Genomic DNA, 24,597 nt, shown 5'->3' on the forward strand with positions numbered 1-24,597 from the left:
TGATTATTAGTTCAAAGGCAATGAGAGAAATGTCACTTTATCTGAAATGTAAATGATAAATTACTAGATTTCTGTTTACCAGCTAGAATACCATAAACACAATAAAAGGAGGCCATTCAGCTCATCAGTGTAAAAATAAAAAATGTTCATGGAATTAAGCATCACCAATTATTGTTAGTATTATTATTGTTATTATTATTATTATATTATTATTATTATTAGTAGTAGTAGTAGTAGTAGTAGTACTACTATGACAAATACTATTACTGAAACTATTACCACTAAGAAGAAGAAGAAGAAGAAGAAGAAGAAGAAGAAGAAGAAGAAGAAGAAGAAGATCTCCACTATTCCAAAACAGGATTATCAGTTTTAGCAGAATGAGGATCTGACGCATTTTGAAAAAGGGTTTTATTGCTAGTCTGTGACGTCCATTGCATGTGGGGTTATGGGACTTGGTTATCTTTCCCAGAAAAAAGTCGAATGAGTTGATTATAGTTGGATGTAATTTTCTCAGTTTGCCGTCTCTCTTTGAATGTAATTAGCAGCTCCGAATCTGTGAGCACCACCTGCTCTGGCAGGCTTCCTTATACAGTGTGTGTGTGTGTGTGTGTGTGTGTGTGTGTGTGTGTGTGTGTGTGTGTGTGTGTGTGTGCGTCATCCTCACAGTACATCTGTTCACTCTAACTTCATTCTTCGAGCCTGAATTTTAATTAACTACTGGGAATAAATACTACTTACTTTACTTGAAAAAAAAAATTCAGTTTTATGCTTAAAAATAATTGCTTTGTGTCTCTGCACAGGACTGCGATTAAGACTCCTGTTGCATTGTTGTGCTTTACCAGAATCGTGCTTCTATGCTCCTATGCTTTAATATAATTTCACTAGCATTGTCATATCAGACACGTGTGTGTGTGTGCGAGTGCATGTGCGTGTGTGTATGTATGTTTGTGTGAACGCTTTTTCAGAGTTGTGTAGTGGGTTTGTGATGAGGGCTACACTGTTTGTCTACCAACCAATAGGTGCTAGGTGAAAACTGACAAGTTCATTCATTATGTAACCTACAGTAAGCCAGACCCTATGCAAACAGCTAGTGCGTTATCTCACTGCGCTGCCTAGCCCCCAGGTGCATATCCCTAGCAAATCCTTACAGTGGCACACAACAGGTTACTTCCTGCCCACCTAATGCTTAATGTATGTATAATACAAAATCATTCTGGGTTCATGGTTGCCAGCCAGGAGAAATCTGGTCGATCCTTATAGTTTACCACCAAGATGAAGAAAGAGAACCCAATCAGCAGACATTTGTACCTGACCACCCTTTTGTACTATACTATAGCACCACCCTGAGGCAGGCTGAAGAAGTTCAAATCCCTAACTGCATACTCTTTAATGCTTCTTAGAAATTATATTAATTATCTATTATCAAGTCAAACATGAGCATTGTAACTGGACAGCAAAGTCTTTTTCTGCGGTATCCATCACTTGGAAGGAATGTGCATGGCATTCGGTAGCACTGGGGTTTGGATGACAGACAACACAAGGATTTTACAGGTACAGAAATACACTCCCAAAAGAGTCTGCTGAAGAAGACGAGGCTTCTTGAAAAAGTCACCATGCCTCTGTGAGGCGTTTGTGAAATTAAAAGCAGAATGGTGATAGCCCACGGTAAAATTCATGAACCGGGTGCAAACGTTAAATAATAATAATAATAATAATAATAATAATAATAATAATAATAATAATAATAATAATAATATGCGATAGAGGTGTGTACGCAGAACTCCTTTAGAAAGTAAATAATAAAAATATATATATACGTTTGGATACCAGCGTCAAACTCAACACTCAGAACCACGTTTACAGCAATATTGATATTTATATTTGTGACGCGCTTTACGTCTGTCTGGTGGGGGCGCCTCCACAGCCCCCCCCCGCTCTTGAAATAACACGCATGCGTAGCGCGGGGGGTTGTGGGGGTGAGTGAGGAAGTAAAATGGCGGACCTGGCAAACGAAGGTAAGGACTCTCGGAGAAGCGACTATAACAAAGCGAATTAATGGGGAGAAATGCGCAACTTAACGTGTGATAACCGAGGGAGCGACAGTGCGGCGCCGGGGGTGTGGGGGGGAAGCGAGTCCCGGGGCTAGAGAGAGCCAGGGCGGGCGATGGGAGGGAAGGATGCGGAGCCGAAGGTTCCCGGCCTTTCTAATCTCCTCCCGAAGGGGAGGGACGGAGGGGCCAAGCCGAGGCCCAGCCGAAAGGGAGCGGGACGATTTGGGTTCGTAAACCGAGCACGCCAGCAGCCCCGTTGCGTGCCTTAACGAAAAGTAGCGTCCTTGGCTTGAAACATTTCCGTGCTTTTGTTTTTAGGGCTCGTAATGTAAACCGCCCAGACAGTACATATTGAGCGATTTACAGTCGCCCTGCCAGACAGCGAGGGCGAGGTGCCATGCATCACCAGTGTCTGGCTGCTACAATGCACGTTGCGATGGTGACACACAGTTTGTACTAACTATATACCTGGTAACATTTCCATCAAACTGACGTTAACGTTTACTTTCCAGATTCTCTAACCAGCAGCGATCGTTAATATTAATAATAGAAATAGCGACAGACGCTGTGACAGCCCCTCGCATTTGCCCCTGATCTTTGCCTTGGTTTTGTTAATAATAGCGGTGTTCTGTATTTTTAAATCGCCCCAGTAATGTACTTGTTAGCATGTGGAAGGCATTACTTGTTTGTTCATTATGCCATACCTGTTTTACAAAATGTATATCATCCATAATAATTCAGCTTATGTGGAAGATTGTCATAAGTTTGTGAAACCAGTGAGTTATAAATAACAGCCATTCGGGTATTATATGAGGAGGTTCACAGTGCTACAGGTTTCCATTGCGGGAAAGCGATTTGAATACTGAGTTTTTTTGCAACCAGGTATGTGCTGAATAGATCTGATTTGCTTGCAGACAGTAAACACATCTAAAGGGTGTATTGTAAATACATAACATTAGCCAAACAACATTTCCATTCAAAACTAAATAGAAGCCAATCGCGTCCACACTGCTTTTTTGAGAATATAAGTTTAAAAGGCCAAGATGGTTTTAGCAACAAACATCCCTACATGTAGTATTATTATTATTATTATTATTTATTATTATTATTATTATTATTATTTAAGGCAGCAACATTTCCTTTCAGAAATGGGAACAAACTGGGCTGCTGTCTAAGTGCACAGAAAGTCAAATTGTGATGGAATAGAATACCTACGCCAGGCAGTTATATTTTAGTGTGAAGTGTAACATTATTTTGAGATTCTGTAAGGTTTAACTTGTGAGGTGTTTTTCCAGTTGGATTTTTAACTCATCAGTAGCAGTAATTGAGGTCACACAGAAGGCAGACAAGGGTGCAAATGCAGCCCCCAATACATCAATGTGGTTTACTTCTAATTTAAAGCAAAAAATAAATTTAATAATAACATTTTTATGTTATTATTTAAACACATCTGTATTAAAGTATTTTACTTATCTATTTAAAAAAAATGCTACAAACACATAACTGCAAAAAAATAAATATTACATAGTAATTAAACTTAACAAGTACAAACATCGAGTTTTAAAAAAGCTGTTTGTCACATCACACCTGTGTGGCCCCATTTACTCTGAATTGCCTATTGTCTGCCTCAGGCATGGGGAGACAATAGGCAGCCTAGTGAAAGCCTTTTTTGCAACCTGCAGAATAAAATGATACTTTAGCAACAATACTAACAAAGCAGGGTACTTTAAAGAATTTATAAGATAGGAAACTGAAATAATTAAATCTCTAGGGCTTAATGAATAAGTTTAGAGGCGCTGCGTCTTTTCTGGATCTATCCAAGCGCCCCTGCAACTCTCAGTACTCTGCTCTGCAAATAAACAGAAGCTGTGATTGTGGTATATGAGAATGCTCCCTCGGAACCATGTTCATTTTGAACATGGATGTGTAAGGGTATCTGGCGATCTTCAGTGAGTTGTGAGATATTCATGTTAAACATGCAGCGTTGCATTTGCAGTCCTTGCTGCTGACGAAGGGTTAATTGTGGTTTCATTACCCAGGAATCATTTGAGTCACTCTTGCTTCAGCCTTTTTTTTTTTTTTTTTTTTTTTTTTTTGCATTTATCAAGTGGCAAAAGCTTTATTGAGGAAAACCTGTTTTCATGTGTGTTGTCATTGGTTAAAATATAAGCTGTTTCTTCTAAAGAAAATAATGCTTTAGAAGTTAATCAGTGATTATCGTAACAAATGTTCCAAGCCACTTTTTAAAGTAGCAACTGTATTTGGCTGCAGTTAAAAATAAACTAAAGCCAGCTAAAATTATCTTCTGTACTTATATGTTTATAAACACAAGTCAGTGAATCGTGTTTAGAGTGTAGCGCCATCTATCTGTTCTAACCAGTACTTGCAATGGAATAATAGCTGTGACTTACAATTTGGTGAATTCTGTGAACGAAGTCTGTCACAATGTCAAACACTCAAAGATAAAACAAAGATGGAAATAAGACCCCTATTGCATAGCAGTTTGACCCATTCCAGGTTTTACTGCAAGCTTAATTAGCCACAGTGTATATGTAACAAGCTCAGGTGTGTCATCTCAGTGTTTTGAGACATTTTGTGCCCCCCTTGCTTGCAGGCATTAGTTTTGAGTGGGTTAAAATGAACATTGAGAGATTTAAAAACCTCCAGTTTTGTGCAAGTCTTTCCTTGCACATATAAGCTTTTCATACTACCGACTACAAAATTTGTTGAGAACGCAACGCACGTTGAAGCCGCTCCACATTGAGCCCCCCTGATCTGCAGAGCACATAGCACCCATTACAGAAACATGAGGCTAGAAGCATGGCATCCTCCACGTGTCAGCTGGATGACAGTCAAGAATAACAGCCGGGTAGCGTGATGTAGAAGCCTCTAGGGTTGAGAGTGGGTGACAGTATTGTGTGTTCCCTAAACAGCTTGGAATTCCACCCCTAGTGGATAGCAGTAATGTTTGGAATTGGAAGTCTCAGCGGTTAGAACTTGGGACAGAACAAGACTAAATGTCAAAAAGTAGTTTATGGTCACGACTGCTGCATGATCTTGAGCCGTAAACCCCAGTCAGTGACTGTCTTTCTAACCTACTATACACTGAAATTGCAGTTGAATAAAAAGATATATATATTTCTTCACATAGAATATGAATTCCATAAAGATTCATCTTGGGACTTAGACTGGGTTTCAGTGTACTTTTTTTTTTTTTTTTTTTTTTTTAAATAGAGAATGAATCTGAGTTGCATGCTCTCTTACTGTAAGTTAGAGCAAGCAGTGTCCATGTGGACTCTGAAATCTAAGAATGTCAACACGTCTTGTATTAGTAAGTTGAAACATAGGCATGCTAAAAATAGAAGCAAAGAAAATCCTAGCAGTGCTTCTGCTGGAAGCCGGACAGGATGTGTAAGGGTGTTAATAGGGTCTTTCATTCCTCTCCCTTCAGCAGCAGCGGTGCCAGGTAGGATTTGGGTGAAACAAGTGTTTGATTTGTAACCCCTTGACTTGTAGCCAGTGGTAACCCAGGTTTAAATAATAAACATTAGTTCTTTTAAAGAGAAATAGACTGGCTTTTACATATGATGCAGATGTTTAATTATTTTAACTTCTACACACTAATAAAAATTAACAACTGAATAGAATGTGTCCTCACAGTCTGTCCCTTTGACATATTTATAATAATAAAACAAAATTAAAACTCATTTCAATCTGAAATATGTTTAATTAACATTACTGTTACCGTTTTATTTTGAAAGCATTTACCATCTACCCAAAATCCAGTGCATTGCCAAACAATGATTTTCTGTACTCACTTTTCTGTACCCCCTGATTCTTTCTTTTTTTTAATTTATTTTTTAATAAGTTGTTTAGCTTTCAGTTCTAAAACGTGGAAAATGAAAATAGAGTTTTAACTGATGTGACTTATCCAATGCAAATCCAGCAAAGTGCTGATGTTAGCTACTTGCCATACTAGCACTAATAGAAGCTCAATGACATAATCAGTGTTTTAATGCAAACTGTGAGACTTCAAACTGGACTCTAATTTGATGCATCAGTTCACCAATATGTAACCAAAGCGCAGAGTATTTAAGGACAGATGATCGGTAATCTTTAATTGTTGCGTCTCGAATTATAACCTTGTCCTGATTTAATTTCAGAGCTAACTGAATAAAAGCTTGCCCATACTGTATTTCAGAACTTTTGGAAACTGCAGCTGTGTCAGTCTACAAAAATGCAAAAAGCTGCTTCTTTTGTGTTTTACAGAGAAACCTGCCATAGCTCCACCTGTGTTTGTGTTCCAGAAAGATAAAGCACAGAAGGTAGGAACAAGACCACTCCTTCAGATGACTTTGTTTTGTATAGAGCAGTAATAATTGGAATGGAACCTCAAGCTTCCTTGTGGTTTAAATGACTTACTTTTAAGCAATATTGCTTCAGTTACCATGGCTTGGCACAATTACTTTGACTGGAAAATGTACATGTTTTGTTTCAGAGATCAGCTGAGGGTTCCAGCCCAGAAGGTGGAGAAGGTGAATTATATTTTGAATAATTTTATTTTATGGCATGTGTGTGCCTTTGTTGAGCCTAATTCAGAGTATTGTATGTTACAGATTCAGACAAGGATGATGGCAGTTACTGTCCCCCTGTGAAACGAGAGAGAGCGTCATCTCTAACGCAGTTTCCCCCCTCGCATTCTGGTACAGATTCTGCTTACTTGCGAAGGAGTGGGTTTGAGGTTCAGGGATGGGAGATTCTGTGCCAGGTTTATCATGCGCTTTCATTTGCTGCTGCTTTTTCTTTGAGTTAATCGGGCTCATGTTGTTAAGTGTTGTTGTTTTGTTTTTGCAGTGTCAAAGAACAATGTATTTATGCCCTCAAGTTTCTGCCAGTCCCCAACAGGAAACTCCGACTCGGAACCTGGTAAGATCACGTCATTTATCTGGGAACACTTTATAGTTGGAGCTGGTAACTTGGTTACAGTTTAAAACCTGCTGTCTCAAAAAATATCCTTCTTGTTGCGAGTCGCCAATTGTCTCACAGTTTAGCTAGTCACTTGGTAGGGGTACGGGTTGATGGTTTCCACTTTGAGATCATTTCTTCCTTAAGCACTAAACAAGTGGCACTGTAAATCTAATGATGGGGAGAGTTCATGTTCAAATTTGAATTTTTGTTGTGTTTGTAGAGGAGAAGACTGTTGGGTTTCGTCTGAAACCGCCTACTTTGATCCATGGCCAGGCACCAAGTACAGGTTGGTACTGCAAACTAGTGGCAAGTTGAGATTGAGCTGGTACTGTTAAAAGCACTGGGGGTATTCTGGATTATAGTGGGATACGCTTGTCTGATTTGCTGTGCTTCTTGGGTCCATTTACAAGTGGTGGTGGTTGCTGTTTTTTTTATATATATTGATTTGGGTGTTTGTTTTTATTTGCTGTAGTGTTAGACAACAGATTGGACTTCATATGTCCTGATGGGCACCTGGCATCATAAAGTGGGGCAGGGTTAAACGCTGTCACTCGTTCCATATGTTTTGGAGATGTGATGCACACTACAGTGTGAATCGTAACACGCAAAACAAAACCTGCCAAACCTGGTAACATGAAAGAAACCCCTGACAACTGGTAACTTTGTTCAGATCACACCAGAACTTTGCAAAGCCATGTACTGACAGAGCAGCACGGCTGTGAGATGGGTCTGCATGGGCTTTCGCTGCGTACCAAAGCGAAAAGGCAGCTGAAGAATATACATGTGGTGTCACACGCAGCATCCTTAGACTAAGCGCTGAAAATTCAAAATGACCTACAGTGCTCTGTTTTAAAGCAGTCACCTGCATTTCGTGTTAACAGGTTTCCACTGTATTTTGTGCCACACTTGTAACTGCTCAGTCAGACAGGCAGGCTTGTTGCTTCAGAACCAGGCTATTGTACAGGTTATCTTCCAGGTGTCCCAAGCCAGAAGCCTAAGGAGCAGCATCGCAGCGTCCTTCGCCCAGCACTCTTGCAGGCCCCGCAGCCGAAGGCTTTCTCACAATCTAGTAAGTAAAACACTTTTTTTTTTTTCTGTTTATTCAGTTGGTTTGCACTAACTTAATAAACTGGGTAAAACTCTTCTATTAGTCAGCTGCAGGCCTGCCAGTTGTTGCGACATGTCTTTTGAAACTGAATTACCTGCCTGCATGCATGTTCTTGGCTGAGTAAGCAACACACATGTCGGTAGGCTAGAGAGGTGTCACAAAAGTTCATAATTTGCATGGGAGTAAAACGGCATGTAAATCACAGGTTTTTAGCTGGAACCAGTCTTTAATACCAATTGTTTTCTGTTTGTTTGTTTTTTTAATTGTATCCCAGGATTCCAGTGCTTGGTTGAGCTGTGATAGCTTCTGAAATTTAAATTTAGTTACTCTGCTGATAAATGGCAAAGACTGATGCTTTTAACATTTTCCATAAAATCAAAATGTATGCAAATTGGTTTGTACTAATGAAAAAGTATCCTGTTAGCTTATTTTAAACTGTGTAATACTGATGTCATAATTCTGTGATTGGATGAGTTGTAAAACCCAGGTCACCCCAAGTCTCTAAGTCGTTTTGGATAAAAGCAGCTACTTAATTAATACAGTCCGTGTGTGTTTATATTTTGTTAAAGTGGATTTGGCATGCGAGTAGCCTAAACAAATATCAGGACATAAGTTATCATAGGCCATCAGGGTTGATTTTCTTAGGCATGTGAGCATCCATTTTATACTGTGAGTTTGGATTTTTTATCTGATTTACATGTTTTCTGTTTTTTTTTTTTTTTTTTTTTGTAGGTTCCAGCAGTGGAACCAATGGTGTAAAAAAGCCCCCAGATTCCTCATCTGAAGGTTTGTCTGCATCCCAGAATAACACAGAGGCCTCAGAAAGTGCAACAGCGGAAGCATCAGGAGCCGCAGTAAGTATTGTGAATATACAATGGGGTAGAAACTGCAGGGAAGCCCTGGTTTTTATAAACCACCTCTTAACAAATTTTATTTTAAAATCCAAGACTGTGCCAAGTAGTCACCCTTATATTTTTACTGTTAAGTTGTGTTAGACAAGGCAGCAAAGCAAAGTCAAAAATGACTTTTTTTTTTCCAGAATAATGAAAAGAATGCGGATGGCATGAGCAGCGCCAACGAGGATCACGCAGAGGAGAAGCAGCAGCAGCCAGCTGAATCAGACTTTGTGTTTGGGCAGAATGTGGAAGAACGAGCAAAGGTTTTGCTTTTTAAAAATAAAACGGCAAAAATAAAATTTTTAGTTAAGTAAAATACAGTATGTTAACGGCACAGCCGGACACTCTGGAAAAATACAGTTTGGGTTTGTTTTTTGCTAGGTTGAAAGCGGAGCTCCCTCTGTAAATACAGGTGGTGGTTCCTCTGGTTCTAAAACAGCATCAGGAGCAACAAACTACTTCCTGCATTACAGCAGCACCTCCAGGTCAGTCCCTAGAGTAGACACCTCGCCCGGGCTCAGAATTACAGTTCCAATGACTGCGAAATGGTTTGCTGACAATGCTATTTTATTCGATTAGTTACAATTCTGCTGCAATTCCACTAAAAAGTTACATAAAGAACTCCACACATTGACACATTTACTCTGTTTGTTCTAAATAACCTTGCAATAATCACAGGTACACACACAGAAACATACTAGGCAATTAGTTTTTATTGTTTTCAAACGCATAGTGTTACTAAAAGCAGTTGAAAATATAGGACAAATGTGTAATTGTTCATGTGTGGTATAATTACAAGTACAAAATTATACAAGGGTGCCGAGGTTCAACTGCAATTACATTGTAATTGCAATTTGTAATTAACAGCAATATGATTGACCCCAGGTCCTGTTGCACACTCTGCGATATTGTTTGAATGTCTTCAGCTTGTTTTGCTTATTTATGTAGAAACTTTTTTTTAAACAGTGTTTTTGAAATTCTTGCTCTATACTTGTGTTTAAATCACAGCGCAGGTGATTCATATATCGACTGTCCTTTTGCTCTTCCAGCACGCTGGGTCCTGCAAACAACAAAGACACAGAAGCAAAGTTTGTTTTTGGACAGAACATGTACGAGAGAGTATTGGTGAGTGCTGGGTGGCATTCACACACGTCTTGTAACCTATGTTAATGGCTAAATCATTTCATACATTGTGTCTTGCACACGTGGCTGTGATGCAGAATGCCAGTTCTTTTATATAAAGGAAATATGCATTGTTTGTACAGAGTCCCCCGAAGAGCAGTGACTCAGTTACTGAGGGTGGCAAGGAGAGTGCTGCTGGATCGATCTCTGAGCCTTTCTCACTGGACGCCACTCCAGAGAAACGTATGTATCCACAGGCTCGGTCAAATACAATCATTATGGGATAGGATCTTTTTTTGGGAGATGGAAGAATTTCCTATCCTTTTTATATATTTGTTTTAAAATATTTGATTGTTTTTTTCTTTATACTCTCTCTTGGCAAAAACATGAGTGGCTTTGCACTTTTACAGCTAGCAGTGCTGTGATCGAGTCTTTGGAAGAGTCTGCAGCAGCTTACACCAAGGCGACAGCTAAGAAGTGTTTGTTGGAGAAGGTCGAGGTTATAACAGGAGAGGAGGCAGAGAGCAACGTGTTGCAGGTAAGCACGCAGGCTTTACTGAGAGATTTCAAAGCTGAGGCAAACCTGCAGGTTAATCGGGACTCATTTGGTTGCAACCTACCAACGCTGTGTGTAATAATCATCCCAATCTTGATTTTGCTTTTTGTTATGTGATATTTTCACAATGTAGATCCAGTGCAAGCTGTTTGTTTTTGACAAGAGCACCCAGACCTGGGTGGAAAGAGGCAGAGGGCTGCTGAGATTAAATGATATGGCATCTACACAAGATGGGACTTTACAGTCAAGATTGGGTATGGAATAGGATTTCAGTACCTAATGTCAATATAGGGGTATACATTTGTGCCCTACGCCTTCAACAGTGTAAGGCTCGAGTCTTTGTCGAATACTTTAAACTCCTGTTTTCATGATGTAGAACATTTATCAAAGCTGGTGTTTCCTCCTGGTGAGGGTCAGGGGGAAAATGTTTGAGTCCTTTTAAAGCAGAAAGCCTTGAGCTATTTGTTTGGTTTTATTGTAGTTATGCGGACGCAGGGCAGCCTGAGACTAATTCTCAACACCAAGCTTTGGTCTCAGATGCAGATCGACAAAGCCAGTGAAAAGAGCATTCGAATCACAGCCATGGACACAGAGGACCAGGGAGTGAAGGTCTTTCTGATATCTGTAAGTCTGTTTGGAACAGGATATTGGCTGTACGCTTAAAATAAATTACAATGCTGTGGGACGTCATTATCTTCACACCTCAGATTCAGACTGCTTTGCATTGGTGGCACAAAAAACTTGCATCTTTCTTACTCATCCCCTGGATTTCGAAAGCAAGTTTAACACGCGCCTGCATGTCTCCACCCACACAGGCAAGCTCGAACGACACGGGCCAGCTGTATGCTGCCCTGCACCACCGAATCCAAGCGCTGAGGAGCCGGGCGGAGCAGGAGCAGGAAACCAAGAGCGTTCCGGCTGAGCCCGAAGTGCCCCAGTCTAACGAGGAGGACAGCGACGAGGATGACATCCTCGCTCCGGCAGGCTCCGCCACAGCCAGCGGTGAGTCGTTGCTTCTGCTGCTTTCTCCTGCAGCCGACGCAAATCCCCTAGGCCAGGGGGTGGCCAACCCTGGTCCTGGAGAGCGGCAGGGTCTTCGGGTTTTCGTTCCACCGGAGCTCTCAATTACTTAAGATGTCAACATTAAAAAAAAAAAAAAAAAAAAAAAGTCAGTTCTCTAGCCATTGATTTACACTGAAAACCTGCAGGATTGTGGCTCTCCAGTTGAATGTAAATTGCGTTGCACCAGCCACATAGCGAAACAGGCAGCCTCTGAAATTGCTCTGTTCCTATTTGTCTGTGCGCATCTGGCGTAAATGTACTTAGCACAACCCCAGCCTGTCAAATAATTGTGTTTATTGCCATGTTCAAAATGAAGCGGTGTATATTTTTTCTTCAATAATAAGAAAGAGAAGATGTTCAACGGCAGTCTGTATGTTATTCAGCAATGTTTAGTTTTAGAAAAAGTGAGTATTTATTTAACAGACTACTTGAATACAGTATTGTATGAAAAAAGTTTCAAGAAATAAAATGCAAGTATCAAGATGTAAGCCCATTTTTTTGTTTAAATAAACTTCTGTATGTATGTGATAATCACAACCAAGAGTTTACAGAAACATACGTTCATTGACGTGCTCGCTTAGCTACAAAACACAAATCTCATTCACTGACCTACATACCTACACATAAATGCTGCGTGAAATTTACCAAACAACCAAGCAATTTACAGATTCTTGCAGATTTGTCTCTTCAATGCATGACATACTGCACTTTAAAGGAAATAAAGGAAGCTCCACATCGAATGTGTTTTTACATCCATTTCCAAGATTTCACTGACTTGTTCAAATTCACGATTTCCTTGATCTTTGTGACAAAATCATATCCTCAAGTATGATGCCTCCTTCAGTGCTTCATCAGCTACTTTGACACCGCAGTCGCAGAGTGTGCTACTCGGTAAGGGGCAACAGAAGGGTGGAATCTGTTAACTGTTTACTGTTTTGGGCGCTGTTGGGGGCCAGAACCATGGATTATTTTGAGACATTTTGTGACTAAACAGGTTTGACTAAACTTTTAAATGAACTGGAAGAGCATAGGAAGGCTGTTGTAGTTTAACGTTTCAAACGGGAGTAAAGATACTGCATACTGAAGAAATTGCAATGTTCTTCGTACTAGGTTTTCAGTTCTTATGTTTTAGAGTTTCCATCGGTCCTGTGTGTAAGTAGCAGGGCAGGGCTGATCATCTTCCTTCATCTTCTCTTCTCTGCAGGGTCTACAGATGCAGGAGAGGCCCAGGCTAGTGGAAGCACATAGCGCCCCTTTCACCAGTCTACTTGCAAGGTGGCAGCTGCTGTGGCATCCTTGCAGGCACCTCCCTTTTTTTTTTTTTTTGGGGGGGGGGGGGGGGGAATTTAGAAGTCCAGCTCCAGGATGGACCCAGGACAGATGTTTTTCATTCAATCTGTGCAACTCAGTTCTCTACATTAAAGAATCTGGAGTAGTTTTTTTTTTTTTTTTCTTGCGAAGACTTTACGGCTTTGGTTTGGGACTTGGAAGCTCATCATATTGATGAGTGAGAGAGGCGAACGCGGTTTCCTCCTCTCCAGTAGACATGGCACATTTAAGACTACAGTTTTACCTCCGGAATGTCGATTTCCAAGAGAGCTTTTAAGTTTTTCTAGGAATCTAGTCCCCTGACTACACATAATTGGGACTCTTTTTGTTTTACTTTGTGACTCATTTGTAAAAGGTTCCAGTGTTCAGTTCCATTGTCTGCAGAATCAATCTCCACTGACCTGCATACAAACACACACTAGCCACCGTTGTCTGTCGGGCAGTTCAGTTGGCAGCAGTAGAAGTACCCTGTTACATATGATACAAGTGTGCTGTGCTGTGATGGATCTACCACAGAGGTGTAGCATAAATGACTCCAGGAAAAAAAAAAAAAAAGTTTACAAAAGCTCAGGAGACTGGTATCCAATAGCTGAGTTTTTGACTGTGTGAGTGTGTGTGTTTTTTAAGAAACAAATTCTCAAAACCTAAAGCATTCTAAAACATATAGTTCTATTTCCATTTGTTTTGGGGGTTTGTATTGTGCTGACTTTTTTATTCATTTTTTTTTTTGTTAATTTCTTTGGATAATAAACTCTGGAGTGACAAGAGTTTTTGAAAGAGGAAAAAGAAACATGCTTTTTTTTGTACAACTTATTGTAATTGTTTTGCTTTCTCGGAAGGGCAGATAGACTTGACTTGAAGGATCAACAGGCTGTTGTATCAAATTCCACAAATCTGTGGGGGCTCCCATTCTCCAAACTGATAAGATTGCTTCAGTCTGTGACTCTTGTATCAAAAAAGCCTTGCAACATTTTGCTAATAGTACTAAAAACATTGTAAACCTGTAGCTGGCAGTAAACGAAGGTCTGCTGCAGAACCTTGGAAGTTCACTGTGCTTTCTATGCAAACAGCAGGATTGTCGAGCTGTCTGATGCAAATTTGAAAGGGAACGCGGTGTCAACCACATCACCCCTTAAGAGCAGACAAAGAGCTGCATCAAAATGGTTGCCCTGTACCATCAGCATTGTCACATGCCTTCTCCTGGCCCTCCAATGAAATTGAGCTTCTGTTCCAAATGTCAACTCGGGGCGGGGGGGTATTTTTTGTCTTTAAAAGCAAACCGAGCGGGAAGACCAGCTGAATTTTTAATCTGTTGTCTTTCACTACAAAATCGGTTTGCTTAGTTTAAAAAATATAAAAGATTTCTCCTGTTATCCAGTCAAGTTTAGCAGCCCTTTTAACTTTGTGTGTGTTCCCTGTCCTGCCCCGTTCCGTCCCCAGTTGGATTTGTATACTGTTCTAAAGTAGTGTGCTGCTGCTTCTCCTCATCCTCCTGCAGGAAGCCTTGGAATTGGAAATATTAAAAAAAAAACACCCTCAAGTGTGATATATTGTTGAAACTGTATTAATTTTGAACAGGTTGATCTCCCATTCTCTCTTTTTAATTTTACTTTTTGGTATTTTTAACTGCATTGTTGCTGGGAGTTTTTGTGGTTCGTTTTCCCATGCTGCTAAATAGCAAAATGCATAAGAGAACCCGACCAGTCGCAGGGTTCACAAATGGAGGTATGAACTTTCTCGTGTTGTCATGGGCATGCTCGTTCGGCTATTCTGCCATGGATTCGGATGTGAAGTTTTATATATAATTAAATTAATTCAAATACCAAACTGGGGTAGTGTTACAATGACCAAATGGCTAATTTAGGATCGCAGTATCATTCTTTTATTTATATAAAAAAAAAAACATGTACTCTGTTTTATTGGGATTTCTAAACCTTGCCTGAATGAGGTGAAGCGTCTGTGTGTTTGGCTGGGAGGGGAGGGGAGGCGGGCTGATGGGCTGCTGACCTGCTTACCGTCCAGTGTTCTAGCAGGGTGGGACCAAAGTGCAATGAGAGGAAAAAGTCGCTCAAGTGGTAACACAGCGAGTGACTTGTGGCTGACATGGGATTCAACCCCAGGATCAAATGGCCTGAAGCTCATTGCAGTTACCTACCAGGTTGTAACGTGAATTCTGTACAATTGCAGTACTGCCAGCTCTATAACAGATTTCTGTGTTCGGCGGGGGGTGTATATAACAATAATAAAATCTGGTTACCTGTGACTGAAACCATTTTTATTTTCTGTTTCATGCTCTGATTGTCTTTTTTTTTTTAAACTTTTTTTTTCTTTTTCTTCTGATGTCTAATTTTCCCAAAAGATCTATTTGGGATTATAATAAAAGTTTCTGCCCTTTCAGGAAAGGCAATATTTTAAAGTCATTTCAGTTAACATATTCCAAGGAATCCGTACAAGTGTAATTCAGAGTAGATCTGTTTTAGGGGGGTAGGGATTGTCAAGGAGTATGTCCTTGCAAAAATGTATTTTGAGCCTTGTCCCGCTCGATAAAGGTGAGCCTGGAAGAGCTAAAGACCTGTTAAATTCTGCTTTCAGCTTTAGTATAAAAATAAATTGAAAAGAAGTGAAAAATAACACTTGTGTTTCAAGGTGGTTTATGTAAGATTTGTCATATCAAATGTATCTGTGAATTACATTAAAACTTATGTATTGTTAGTGGTTTGCATTTGTATGAAAATGAACTTGGATACTTGTTTTGCATAATGACAGAGCGCAGTTTTCTTCAGATGCGTGTTTGTGCCATTTACATTTCTTTTATTGTTAGCTACAAAGCCTCATACTATTTACTAAGAAGTTGTTGCTTCACGCCACTTAAGTTGCAACAGGAAACATGTTGGAAATGTTCAGAGGGTCAGTGCTTCTGAAGACACAAAATCAACAAGGTCTTCTCTCACATGCGTTCACATTTTATTTTTTACGTTCCATTAATCGCCTGTCCCCAGTTGACATAAGCTATATCTAGTCTAAACAAATACTGATCATGAGTACAGTCAATCCATAACATGCTCTTCAGTATTGCCAGCAGGTGGTGCAATTGGACAAACAAAAGGTGAACACCTGGTTATGAGAAACATTGCTTAAGATAGTACAATAAATGCTGTTTGCCAGTTGCAGATGAGTTGGGGGGTAGTTGTTTATCACCCCAGCCTCTAAAGTCCCTAGCTGTTTTTCATGATCAAGATAAAATAGACGTCACTGTCGATCGAGGCACGAACTCCTGAGTAGTAATTAAAAAACTCATCCGTTGACACCTAGAAAAGACAATAGAAAATACAATGTATTTTATACATTATACATTTAAACCATCTCAAATATTAGAATAATACATTGTTCTAAAAATCTGATTTAAATGTTAGTCTCATTGTGGAGTTGTGTGCCACTGTGGATTAGACAACATGTAACCATTATGCAGTCTGTATTTGAAATTTATTATAATACAAACAAAACTGACTATTGATAAGCCACATTGCCCATATCATTGCTATTATACATAACTGATTAATAGTTTGTTATGGTAGGAGTTCTCTTTCTGTCTTTAAATTCAACTTTCCTTTATGCAATTGTGTTGGTTTTATATGTATATATTAGATTCTGCTGTCGCAATGAACACAGATAGGAAAATGTTCTGCTAGGTGTTTTCTGAAATTAATCCCTGTAAAAACAAAGCAAGAAAGAGAAAGGAGGTGGTGGAAAGAAGATACAAGTACACATCCAGCCAAGGACTGTCGTCATCAAACGTCATTTTGATCTAGTGGTTGTGTTGGCGTCCTCAGCCCAATTTTTTGTGAACAGTCGTGCACACTGCAAAAGCCAGCACTCTAAAATTGGGCACCAATTGGTTGGCAGTGTTTCAAAGGCCAAGGGATACATTAACATGGGGACTGAACTACAACCTCACCCCCTTTGAGAGTCTTTCCTGGTTAGGACTGAGGTGCACTGGTTGGAAAGTGTAAGGATTTCCATTGCAGCTGCCTGTGTGCTTTACCTGTTCGGTGCATCTGGAGAAGACTTCCTAGTCCTGTCAAACTAGAACCTGTCAGGAGCAGTAAAAATTCACATGCACACAAAAAAAGGAAAAATAAAAATATGGATTCATCCGCCACTCCCAAAGAGGAGATTCTTTCTGTAAAGAAGAAAGCAACCTTGCTTGTATTACCCTGTGAGCAGCCTACAGCTTCCATGCATTTCTCATCATCGCTACAAAGTAGGCGTCGCTGTCGATGGAGGCGCTCACTCCACTGTAGTAATTTATAAACTCCTCCAATGTAACCTGCAGGCAGAGACAAGCTGAGTCACTTAAAAACGAAATAAGGGACACCTGCTATTGCGGTGATATGGAACAATCCGATGGATTCACATTAAGCTGTTTTTTATTTTTTTACTAGGGGAAGACTACAAGAAATGATTAAAACTGCACTTAAATGCAGCGAAAGAATCAAAGTTGATTGCGTCTGATTCTTTTGGCACAGTGCACTTCTGTTAGGAATATCCTCTTGTGGATCTTTCAGTCTGGTACATGAGAATATGAAACAGTGTGAAGCTTTGTGCTTCAAGGCAAATTAGATGATCGTTACAGCATTTCCTCTGCTTTCTCTGTTAGGAATCAATATTGTTACACATAGAAGCACCTGTAAATTCAATGAAAACATTTCTGTGCATAGCAAAAGTGCTTTTAGTGTGGCGAGCATTATACAATAGCTAGTTGTCTGGCACAAAGCAATGTTCACTGTGTGTTCTTCACTAGAGGTCAGTGGACAAACTTTAAAAAAACGTATCTCTACAATTCAGCACTAAAAACAAACTTGTGCACAAAACATGGGACGCCACGGGAAACGATTGCAACTGCAAAGAACGTGCATGGGGCAAAGCAGATTTGCAGTGAAGAGTTTCCAGAGACGTTTGTTACCTTTCCATCTTTGTCGTAAGGCGAATCAAAGTTGTCGAGGAAGGCTCTGAAGACCTGGTCCTCGCTCCACTCTCCGGTTTTGTATTTGGGGTGGTGTTTGCCATTGTAAACGTTCTGCAGGTCTTCGATCGTTATGACTCCATCCCCGGTCCTATCCAGCTTCCTGAACGCTTCCGAAATGACCTGCTTTCTGGCGTTGGACATGGGAGGCTGCATAGGAAAACATGCAATATGATATCAGAGCCACACAAGACAATGAGAATTAATAAGTTCATTTTGTTCAGCACAAACTGTGGCTCAGTAAGGCATACCTGATTGAAAAAGGGATAGAAAGCAGGCCGTTCGTGATTTAAAGATTAAAGTGATATCAAAAACAAGGTTTGTCTGTCACAGATCTAGACTGCCAATGTACAAAACACATTCCAGGTGTCAGTAGATTGAAAATGTAGGTCATAATACCAGATAATAAAGGCCTGCGCAAAGCTCCATTCAAATTCAGGGTAGAGAGTATAGGCTGAAGTACAATGATGTTATTAACCCATTAAGTGCCACTGTCCTTATTTGAGGACAGACAACTCATTTTTTGGATCATTTAACTGGCATCTACCTGTTATTAAAATGTTCTCTTTAACTAAATTGTTATAACTTACTCAAAGTCTAAATGTAATGTATACAGTTTGTGTGCTGATTTTTTCAAAGCAAAATGTATTTGCTTCTTAATGGGTTGCTCATATCCCAAAGAACTTAATGAAGGGTGATTCCCAAAGGCTTGTCAAAGTTTCACCCACTCTGAGGGCTGTGAGAAACTCGTCGAAGTCGATCGTTCCCCCCCCATCCTGATCCAGGAGGCTGAAGATTTTCAAGGCTTCTTCCTTCTCAACCACCACTCCGAAGTCATTGAGCCCTTTCTGAAACTCTTTGAAATCCAACGTTTTGCTTTCGTCGTCGTCCATGATGCGGAACATCCTGAAACACGATCCCAAGTTTTCACAAAAAGAAAAAGGAAAAGTTTTGTGGAGGTTCCACAGAGCTGTCTCATCTCACTATGGAATTGCTCTATAGAAATTCAATCGATTTTTGTTACAGAATTCTAAAATAGAATTTCTACAGAACATGTCTGTAAGAATAGCCACTGCACTGTACTGCAGTAGTGGGTGGATCATTGTTATTATAAAGAATGTATTCATAGTTTGTTATGGTTGTTCTATTTCTGTCTTTAGCTTCAACTTTCCTATATGTAAGTGTACGTATGGTGTGTATACACTATATATATATATATCTATATATATATATATATATATATTATATATATATATATATATATATTCGTAGTAAATAATTTACTTTACTTTTTTCAGTCGATAATAATGTGAATTTTTTTTAATATAGAAAAAAAAGTAAATGTATTAATTTATTCCTTTTAAAGTAAGCACAGTGTACCTTCAGAGTGGATGCTTGCGGTTGCCTTCCTAGTCCCTTGATGCCGGAGGCCCCCCTGGCTAGACACTGGAGCCTCAGCTTCTCAATGGGGTCTGTGCATTGGGACAGCTGCTGCTTGACTTTCATTGCCATCTCAGTATCATTCCTCACTGTCCCTGCCATGCCTACAGTCTGCAATGCAACAGGCTGCAAAGGAAGCACAATCCATGCAGTACATACTCTTTACCAGGCATTCATGTTAGCATTCAAAGCAGCCACAGATAGGCGTGTCTCAGGGTTGACGCTGTGCATAGAAGACCTAGAGCAGTGTAACTCTTAATGCAATACATCAGCCCATTTGGTGAAAGCACACATGAAACAGTACTGGGAAGCATATTGTGTTTGCAATCCAGCCTCAAAGTCCAACTAATTTGGGAATTTAAATTTAGGTAGGGTGGTTCAAGATTAGTCCTAATCGGGGTCAGTGAAACCAGCCGTATTTGTTGCCTGCAATACAAAACAGCTTGGGAATTACAGGGCGAGCTATAAATGATGTGTTCTTTGACACAAGATGAGGCACGTGGGCTTGTTTTATATGGGACTGAATGCTCTAAGCAAGCAATGCTGTAAAAGCCACTGTGTACATGGAAGCCATTGGTCCATAGCAACCCAGTCAACAGTTTAACAGGGCAAATGACTCACCACACACTTGCCTTGTTTGTTTTAACTTTGGCCTCCATCTGTCACCTTCAAGTTTATTTATTGAAAAAAAAAAAAAACACCTTTCTTTTTAGAACACTGATATTTGAGCGGCTTATAGATGTGTCTTCTCCACATATTTTGGAGTGCAGTGTACCCGGATAATTCTTACTGTACAAAATATTCCTTGGTATTCTAGTGAATGATTCAATTTCGACAAAGCAGGCTAAAAAAAAAAAAAAAAAAAAAAAAAAAAAAAAAAAATAAACGAAAGAAAACGACAGGAAATTTGTAAAAACACATCTTCAAATATTAGCTACCCTTTTCAATATCATATTGACATTTCTACTGTATTTACTGCAGGCTAATTTCTCTCTAAGGCTTCGTTTACCCAGAAGTTCAATATAACGAATTGCAATTGCATTTACCTGAGGTGTTGTCCTGTGAATGGATCGCTCGTCTCTGTTGAATCTGTCACTTTGTGGTTGCATCCTACCCTTGGGATGTTACCGTTTAGTTGCCCTAGCAACACCGACGCTGTTGCGTTTCCTGCACTGTAACAACGCAGAACGGTGTCGTTCGTTGTTGTATTTCTCACTTGAAGAAAATGCCTTTGTGGTCTTGGTATTTACATGCATATTCAGCTGATCTTATTAAATGTTATATATAAATAAATAAATAAATAAATAAATAAATAAATCTTTGACTCCTCTTACCTTGTTGGAAAGAACATCCTAGTTATTTTGAACACAGAGGTACGGCCAAAAGTTTTGCGTCACCTAGAAGTTGAAGATTGAGACATTAAAAAAAAATAATTAAATAAAAAAAAAAAAAAAAAAAAAAAAGCTCTGAAGTATAATTTAGATTTTTTTTTTTTTTTATTTTATTTTTTGCGCTTCAGTTTTCAATTATTAATAATTTGTCGCAGCGAACTCAGTTATTTTGAAACTGTTGATGGGGATATACCCCTATAATGAAGTCATACATTTGCTATCCAAAATATATATATTATATATTGGAATATATATATATATTATATATATTATATATAATATTAATATTATATATTCAGCATATATATATTCAGCAGTCCAATTGACTCACTCATCGGTACCTTTTCGATCCTCATGGAAAGACAGGAGGGAATAGATGATTTCAATCTGTGCGCTCCGGAACACCGGGCTTCAGTGGGTCTGTCTGTGCGTTCATTCTGTTTCTCAAGGGTGCTTTTGTAAACACATTTGGTTAGAATCAAAATGCACAAATCAATATGCAAGGTTATCGACATAGACAGGCTTTTCTGTGACGCCGAAGTGTTAAACTACTGCCCCTCCCAAAACAGCCGCCAACGCGAAAGAAAACCCAAGGGAAGGTTTTGACGGTTTAATGTTAATCTTCAGAGTGGTTTTGTTTTATGGTCACATTTTGAAACGCCTCATTTGTTTAATTCTTGAGTGGCAGTTTATTTATTGCTTTCCCCTCGTGTGAGTAGAAGCAAGCTGAACCCTCGTTTGCAGATCAACATCTTCAGGCTGTGTTGAAGGCATTTATTTATTTTTCCTTTGGAATCGGTTTATTTTGCTAACTCTTAAAAAAAGTCCTGATTCAAAGACAACCAGAGGATTATGTTGCAACACGTGAACAAAAAACTGTTTAGCCATATCAGTTTCTGAATATTGGAAAGGATGAGGTTGAGATGCAAGCTGCTACATACAAAAGTGGTTCCGATACAACATACAGCACTCTCTATTCCCTATTGTCCGCTGATACATTGTGTATAGACTCTGAATTAACAAGGCTTTCCTCTTCCCCACCTTTGCAATAACTGCTTTCTAATTAGAACAACATGTTTATCAGCTGCCAAGTTTTCAGCACTAACCGTTCATTTCAGCTTTGAGGAATGACCCATGAGTTTTATCCCACACACTCTCAAAGAAAAGGCTTCCTGCCTGGGTGTTCTTTTAGATCATTTGGGGTTCTTAAGGGCTTTGTCTGGAACCCTGATTGCTCAAGGTTTTATAAAGAACCATTCCGATTTAGCACAGAGAGCCAAACACAGCTTCTCAATACAATCAGCCTGGGGTTCCAGCTGTGAAGCATTGCAACACTGGATACTCCCACAGCAAGTCAAAGATGCTGATGCTGCAACATCAGATTGAGTCCAATTGTCTATTGTAAAATATTATATTCTGAATTAGTCTAACATGACTTTTGATGACATAACTCTTCATTTCTTTGGAGATACTGTACAGCAGTATCTGGTATAGCAGTTTTTTTTATCATTATTCAGTGGCTATTTGTACGTTGAGGGTCAGTAGCAATAGACAGAAAAGACACAGATAGAAAGTTTTGTTACTCAGCGAAACTACATTAATGAACAGGCCAGTATATTATAAACGCTACTCAATGAAAGCCATACTGTATTCTCAGTCCATTCCAAACCATTGATTCAATAGTTGTGTGCTTTCAGTATACAGTAACTGTCCTTCTTAGCAGCCAAGATCACCCCATACAAATCCCAGTGCTGCCCAAGGAGATGTCTCTTCAGGATCACATGACCACCCTGTTTATGTTGTTACCTGCCTGCACGCTGGACTGATGAGAGACAGGACTTCCACCACACAGGAAACCTTTCCCAGGTGAGTCTGATTTAGGGGTTTAAGGATCCAAAGTAGAAACATATTTACCCATTTGGACTTGTTTGACTGTGTCCAAATAAACGTGTGAGTTTATTTTATGGAACTGACAAGATCAAATAAACAGGCCAGTGCTAAATACTAAATTGTTTCCTGAAATCATGCAAATGTTGTGGTCTTCCAAAACCCCGCAGCACCTTGTCCCATTCCAGTTTAGAAACCAAAATGGGACATTTGCTTCCTGACAATTTCCCCCTTTTGTGTTGGTTACCTTTAGGCACTGTTGGTGCATTTGGGATGAATATTACAACACTAGAGTTGAAGGCAGCAAGTGTTCTGTTATCCCCTTTGGTCGCTGTGTGTATAATTGTACCATGGAAAGTTTACTGTCTATGGGGAACTTTGTGTGCTGATCAAGTGTCTGTATGTCTGTCCATTCGCAGTCTGCAACACAACGACTGCCCTGACTTTGTGCCAATCCTCACCAAACATTCATCCTGTAGACAGATTGCATTTGGCTTTAACGAGATAAAATATTGATTTTATGGAAATATTTAGGGATTAAGAGCACCTTCTCCCGGGACACCCTAAAACCACCCTGCAAACCCACCTAAGGGTCCCTGAACCACAGTTTGGTTTGGGAACCACTAACATATTGAAGCACTCATTCTGACTCTGCATAATAGGAGGAAAAGGCAACAACATCTAACTTTACCTTGTGCGTGACGGGTAGATAATTAGGTGGTGATTGCATGAAAGCCAGCCCCACTAATTGTCTGATATATTAGACAGGTAATAAAAACAGGTTGTATGAAATAAACAGACATAATGAATCCCACTTGAAAGAACTGACAGTGACAGAGGTGGATTTGCACCCATGACTGATTAAACTTTACTGGCTTCTAATCCTGGTAATCAGTCTGGGAGCGTTTATTGGTGCTTGTGGTGCTTATCTGTTACAACATTGCGGTGAACTGAAGCTTTTTGCTGAGTGTGTGCGTGTGTGTTTGGGGGCTAATTTCATCTGCTTTTGTCAGAGCCACATATAACAATGAAACTAATTTATCAAAATGTGTTTTCATGTCTGATCTATAACTTTTGCTATGTCAAAAATCTATATAATTTTTTTTTTTTTGTAAAATGTTATCTTCTTTGCTTTGTTAAAAATCTATATTATTATTATTATTATTATTATTATTATTATTATTATTATTATTATTATTATTATTATTTTAAACCTGTAGGATAACATTTGAATTATGGCCCCACTATCGTTACAGAGGGTTTTTGTACCAAAATAACACCTGTGATGCAGATGTTTTTGGGTGGTTTTGTGCAGTGTCAGCATACCTGCACATAATTATCATAATTGTTGTTTATTCTGTAATTTTCAGAAGACGCTATAAGGATAGCACTGCCATAATTAAAGTTTAAATACCGTGTTATGACAGCTAAAACTACCTTAGGGAGTTTGAAACAAAACTGCGCACCTCTCATAAGCTGGTGAGACTCCTACTCTTCCAGGATGGGAACTATGGCAGACTGGCTGGCAGAGGCAAATACTACGGCAGTTTGAACATTAAACACAGGAAATTAGGTTATTTGAGCGCACACTATTGGTTACTGGCTCTCCGGCTCTATTTACACTCGCGCTTGGGTGAACGCCACCTGTCTGAGCGGAGGTTTACGAGGGAAGCAATGCATGACGTGAAGGATGCCAGGCTTAATCAGGGTTGATTGCCTCCGCCCTGCAGTGTTTACAGTAGCCACATGCATGTTAACCCCATC

General features: G+C 39.5%; 2 protein-coding genes across 3 annotated transcripts; one reads left to right on the forward strand and one right to left on the reverse strand.

The window, feature by feature from the left end:
* The first annotated feature begins 1,958 nt into the window (after positions 1-1,958).
* LOC121300843 (ran-binding protein 3-like) lies at positions 1,959-13,074 on the forward strand. Of its 2 annotated transcripts, none has more exons than XM_041229767.1 (17): positions 1,959-2,015; positions 6,321-6,376; positions 6,550-6,586; positions 6,668-6,754; positions 6,906-6,977; positions 7,240-7,305; positions 7,984-8,088; positions 8,860-8,981; positions 9,167-9,286; positions 9,405-9,508; positions 10,073-10,148; positions 10,289-10,388; positions 10,556-10,683; positions 10,835-10,955; positions 11,183-11,325; positions 11,517-11,703; positions 12,968-13,074. In XM_041229767.1, exons 1-17 carry the CDS (start codon positions 1,994-1,996, stop codon positions 13,009-13,011), a joined length of 1,590 nt encoding a protein of 529 aa, XP_041085701.1. In that variant the 5' UTR covers positions 1,959-1,993; the 3' UTR covers positions 13,012-13,074. The 2 variants fall into 2 exon arrangements, with proteins under 2 accessions (XP_041085701.1, XP_041085702.1); XM_041229768.1 differs by having other exon boundaries at positions 7,996-8,088.
* A 143-nt stretch (positions 13,075-13,217) lies between these two features.
* Positions 13,218-20,669, reverse strand: LOC121300844 (calcyphosin-like protein). Its single transcript, XM_041229769.1, has 6 exons — positions 20,602-20,669; positions 19,521-19,681; positions 18,844-19,021; positions 18,056-18,265; positions 17,306-17,419; positions 13,218-16,400 (listed from the first exon to the last, which is right to left on the reverse strand). The coding sequence occupies exons 1-5, from the start codon at positions 20,662-20,664 to the stop codon at positions 17,318-17,320; spliced, it is 714 nt and encodes a 237-aa protein (XP_041085703.1). The 5' UTR covers positions 20,665-20,669; the 3' UTR covers positions 13,218-16,400; positions 17,306-17,317.
* Positions 20,670-24,597: the final 3,928 nt, after the last annotated feature.

This window comes from Polyodon spathula, chromosome 26 (assembly GCF_017654505.1).
Source record: "Polyodon spathula isolate WHYD16114869_AA chromosome 26, ASM1765450v1, whole genome shotgun sequence".
Lineage (NCBI taxonomy): Eukaryota > Metazoa > Chordata > Actinopteri > Acipenseriformes > Polyodontidae > Polyodon > Polyodon spathula.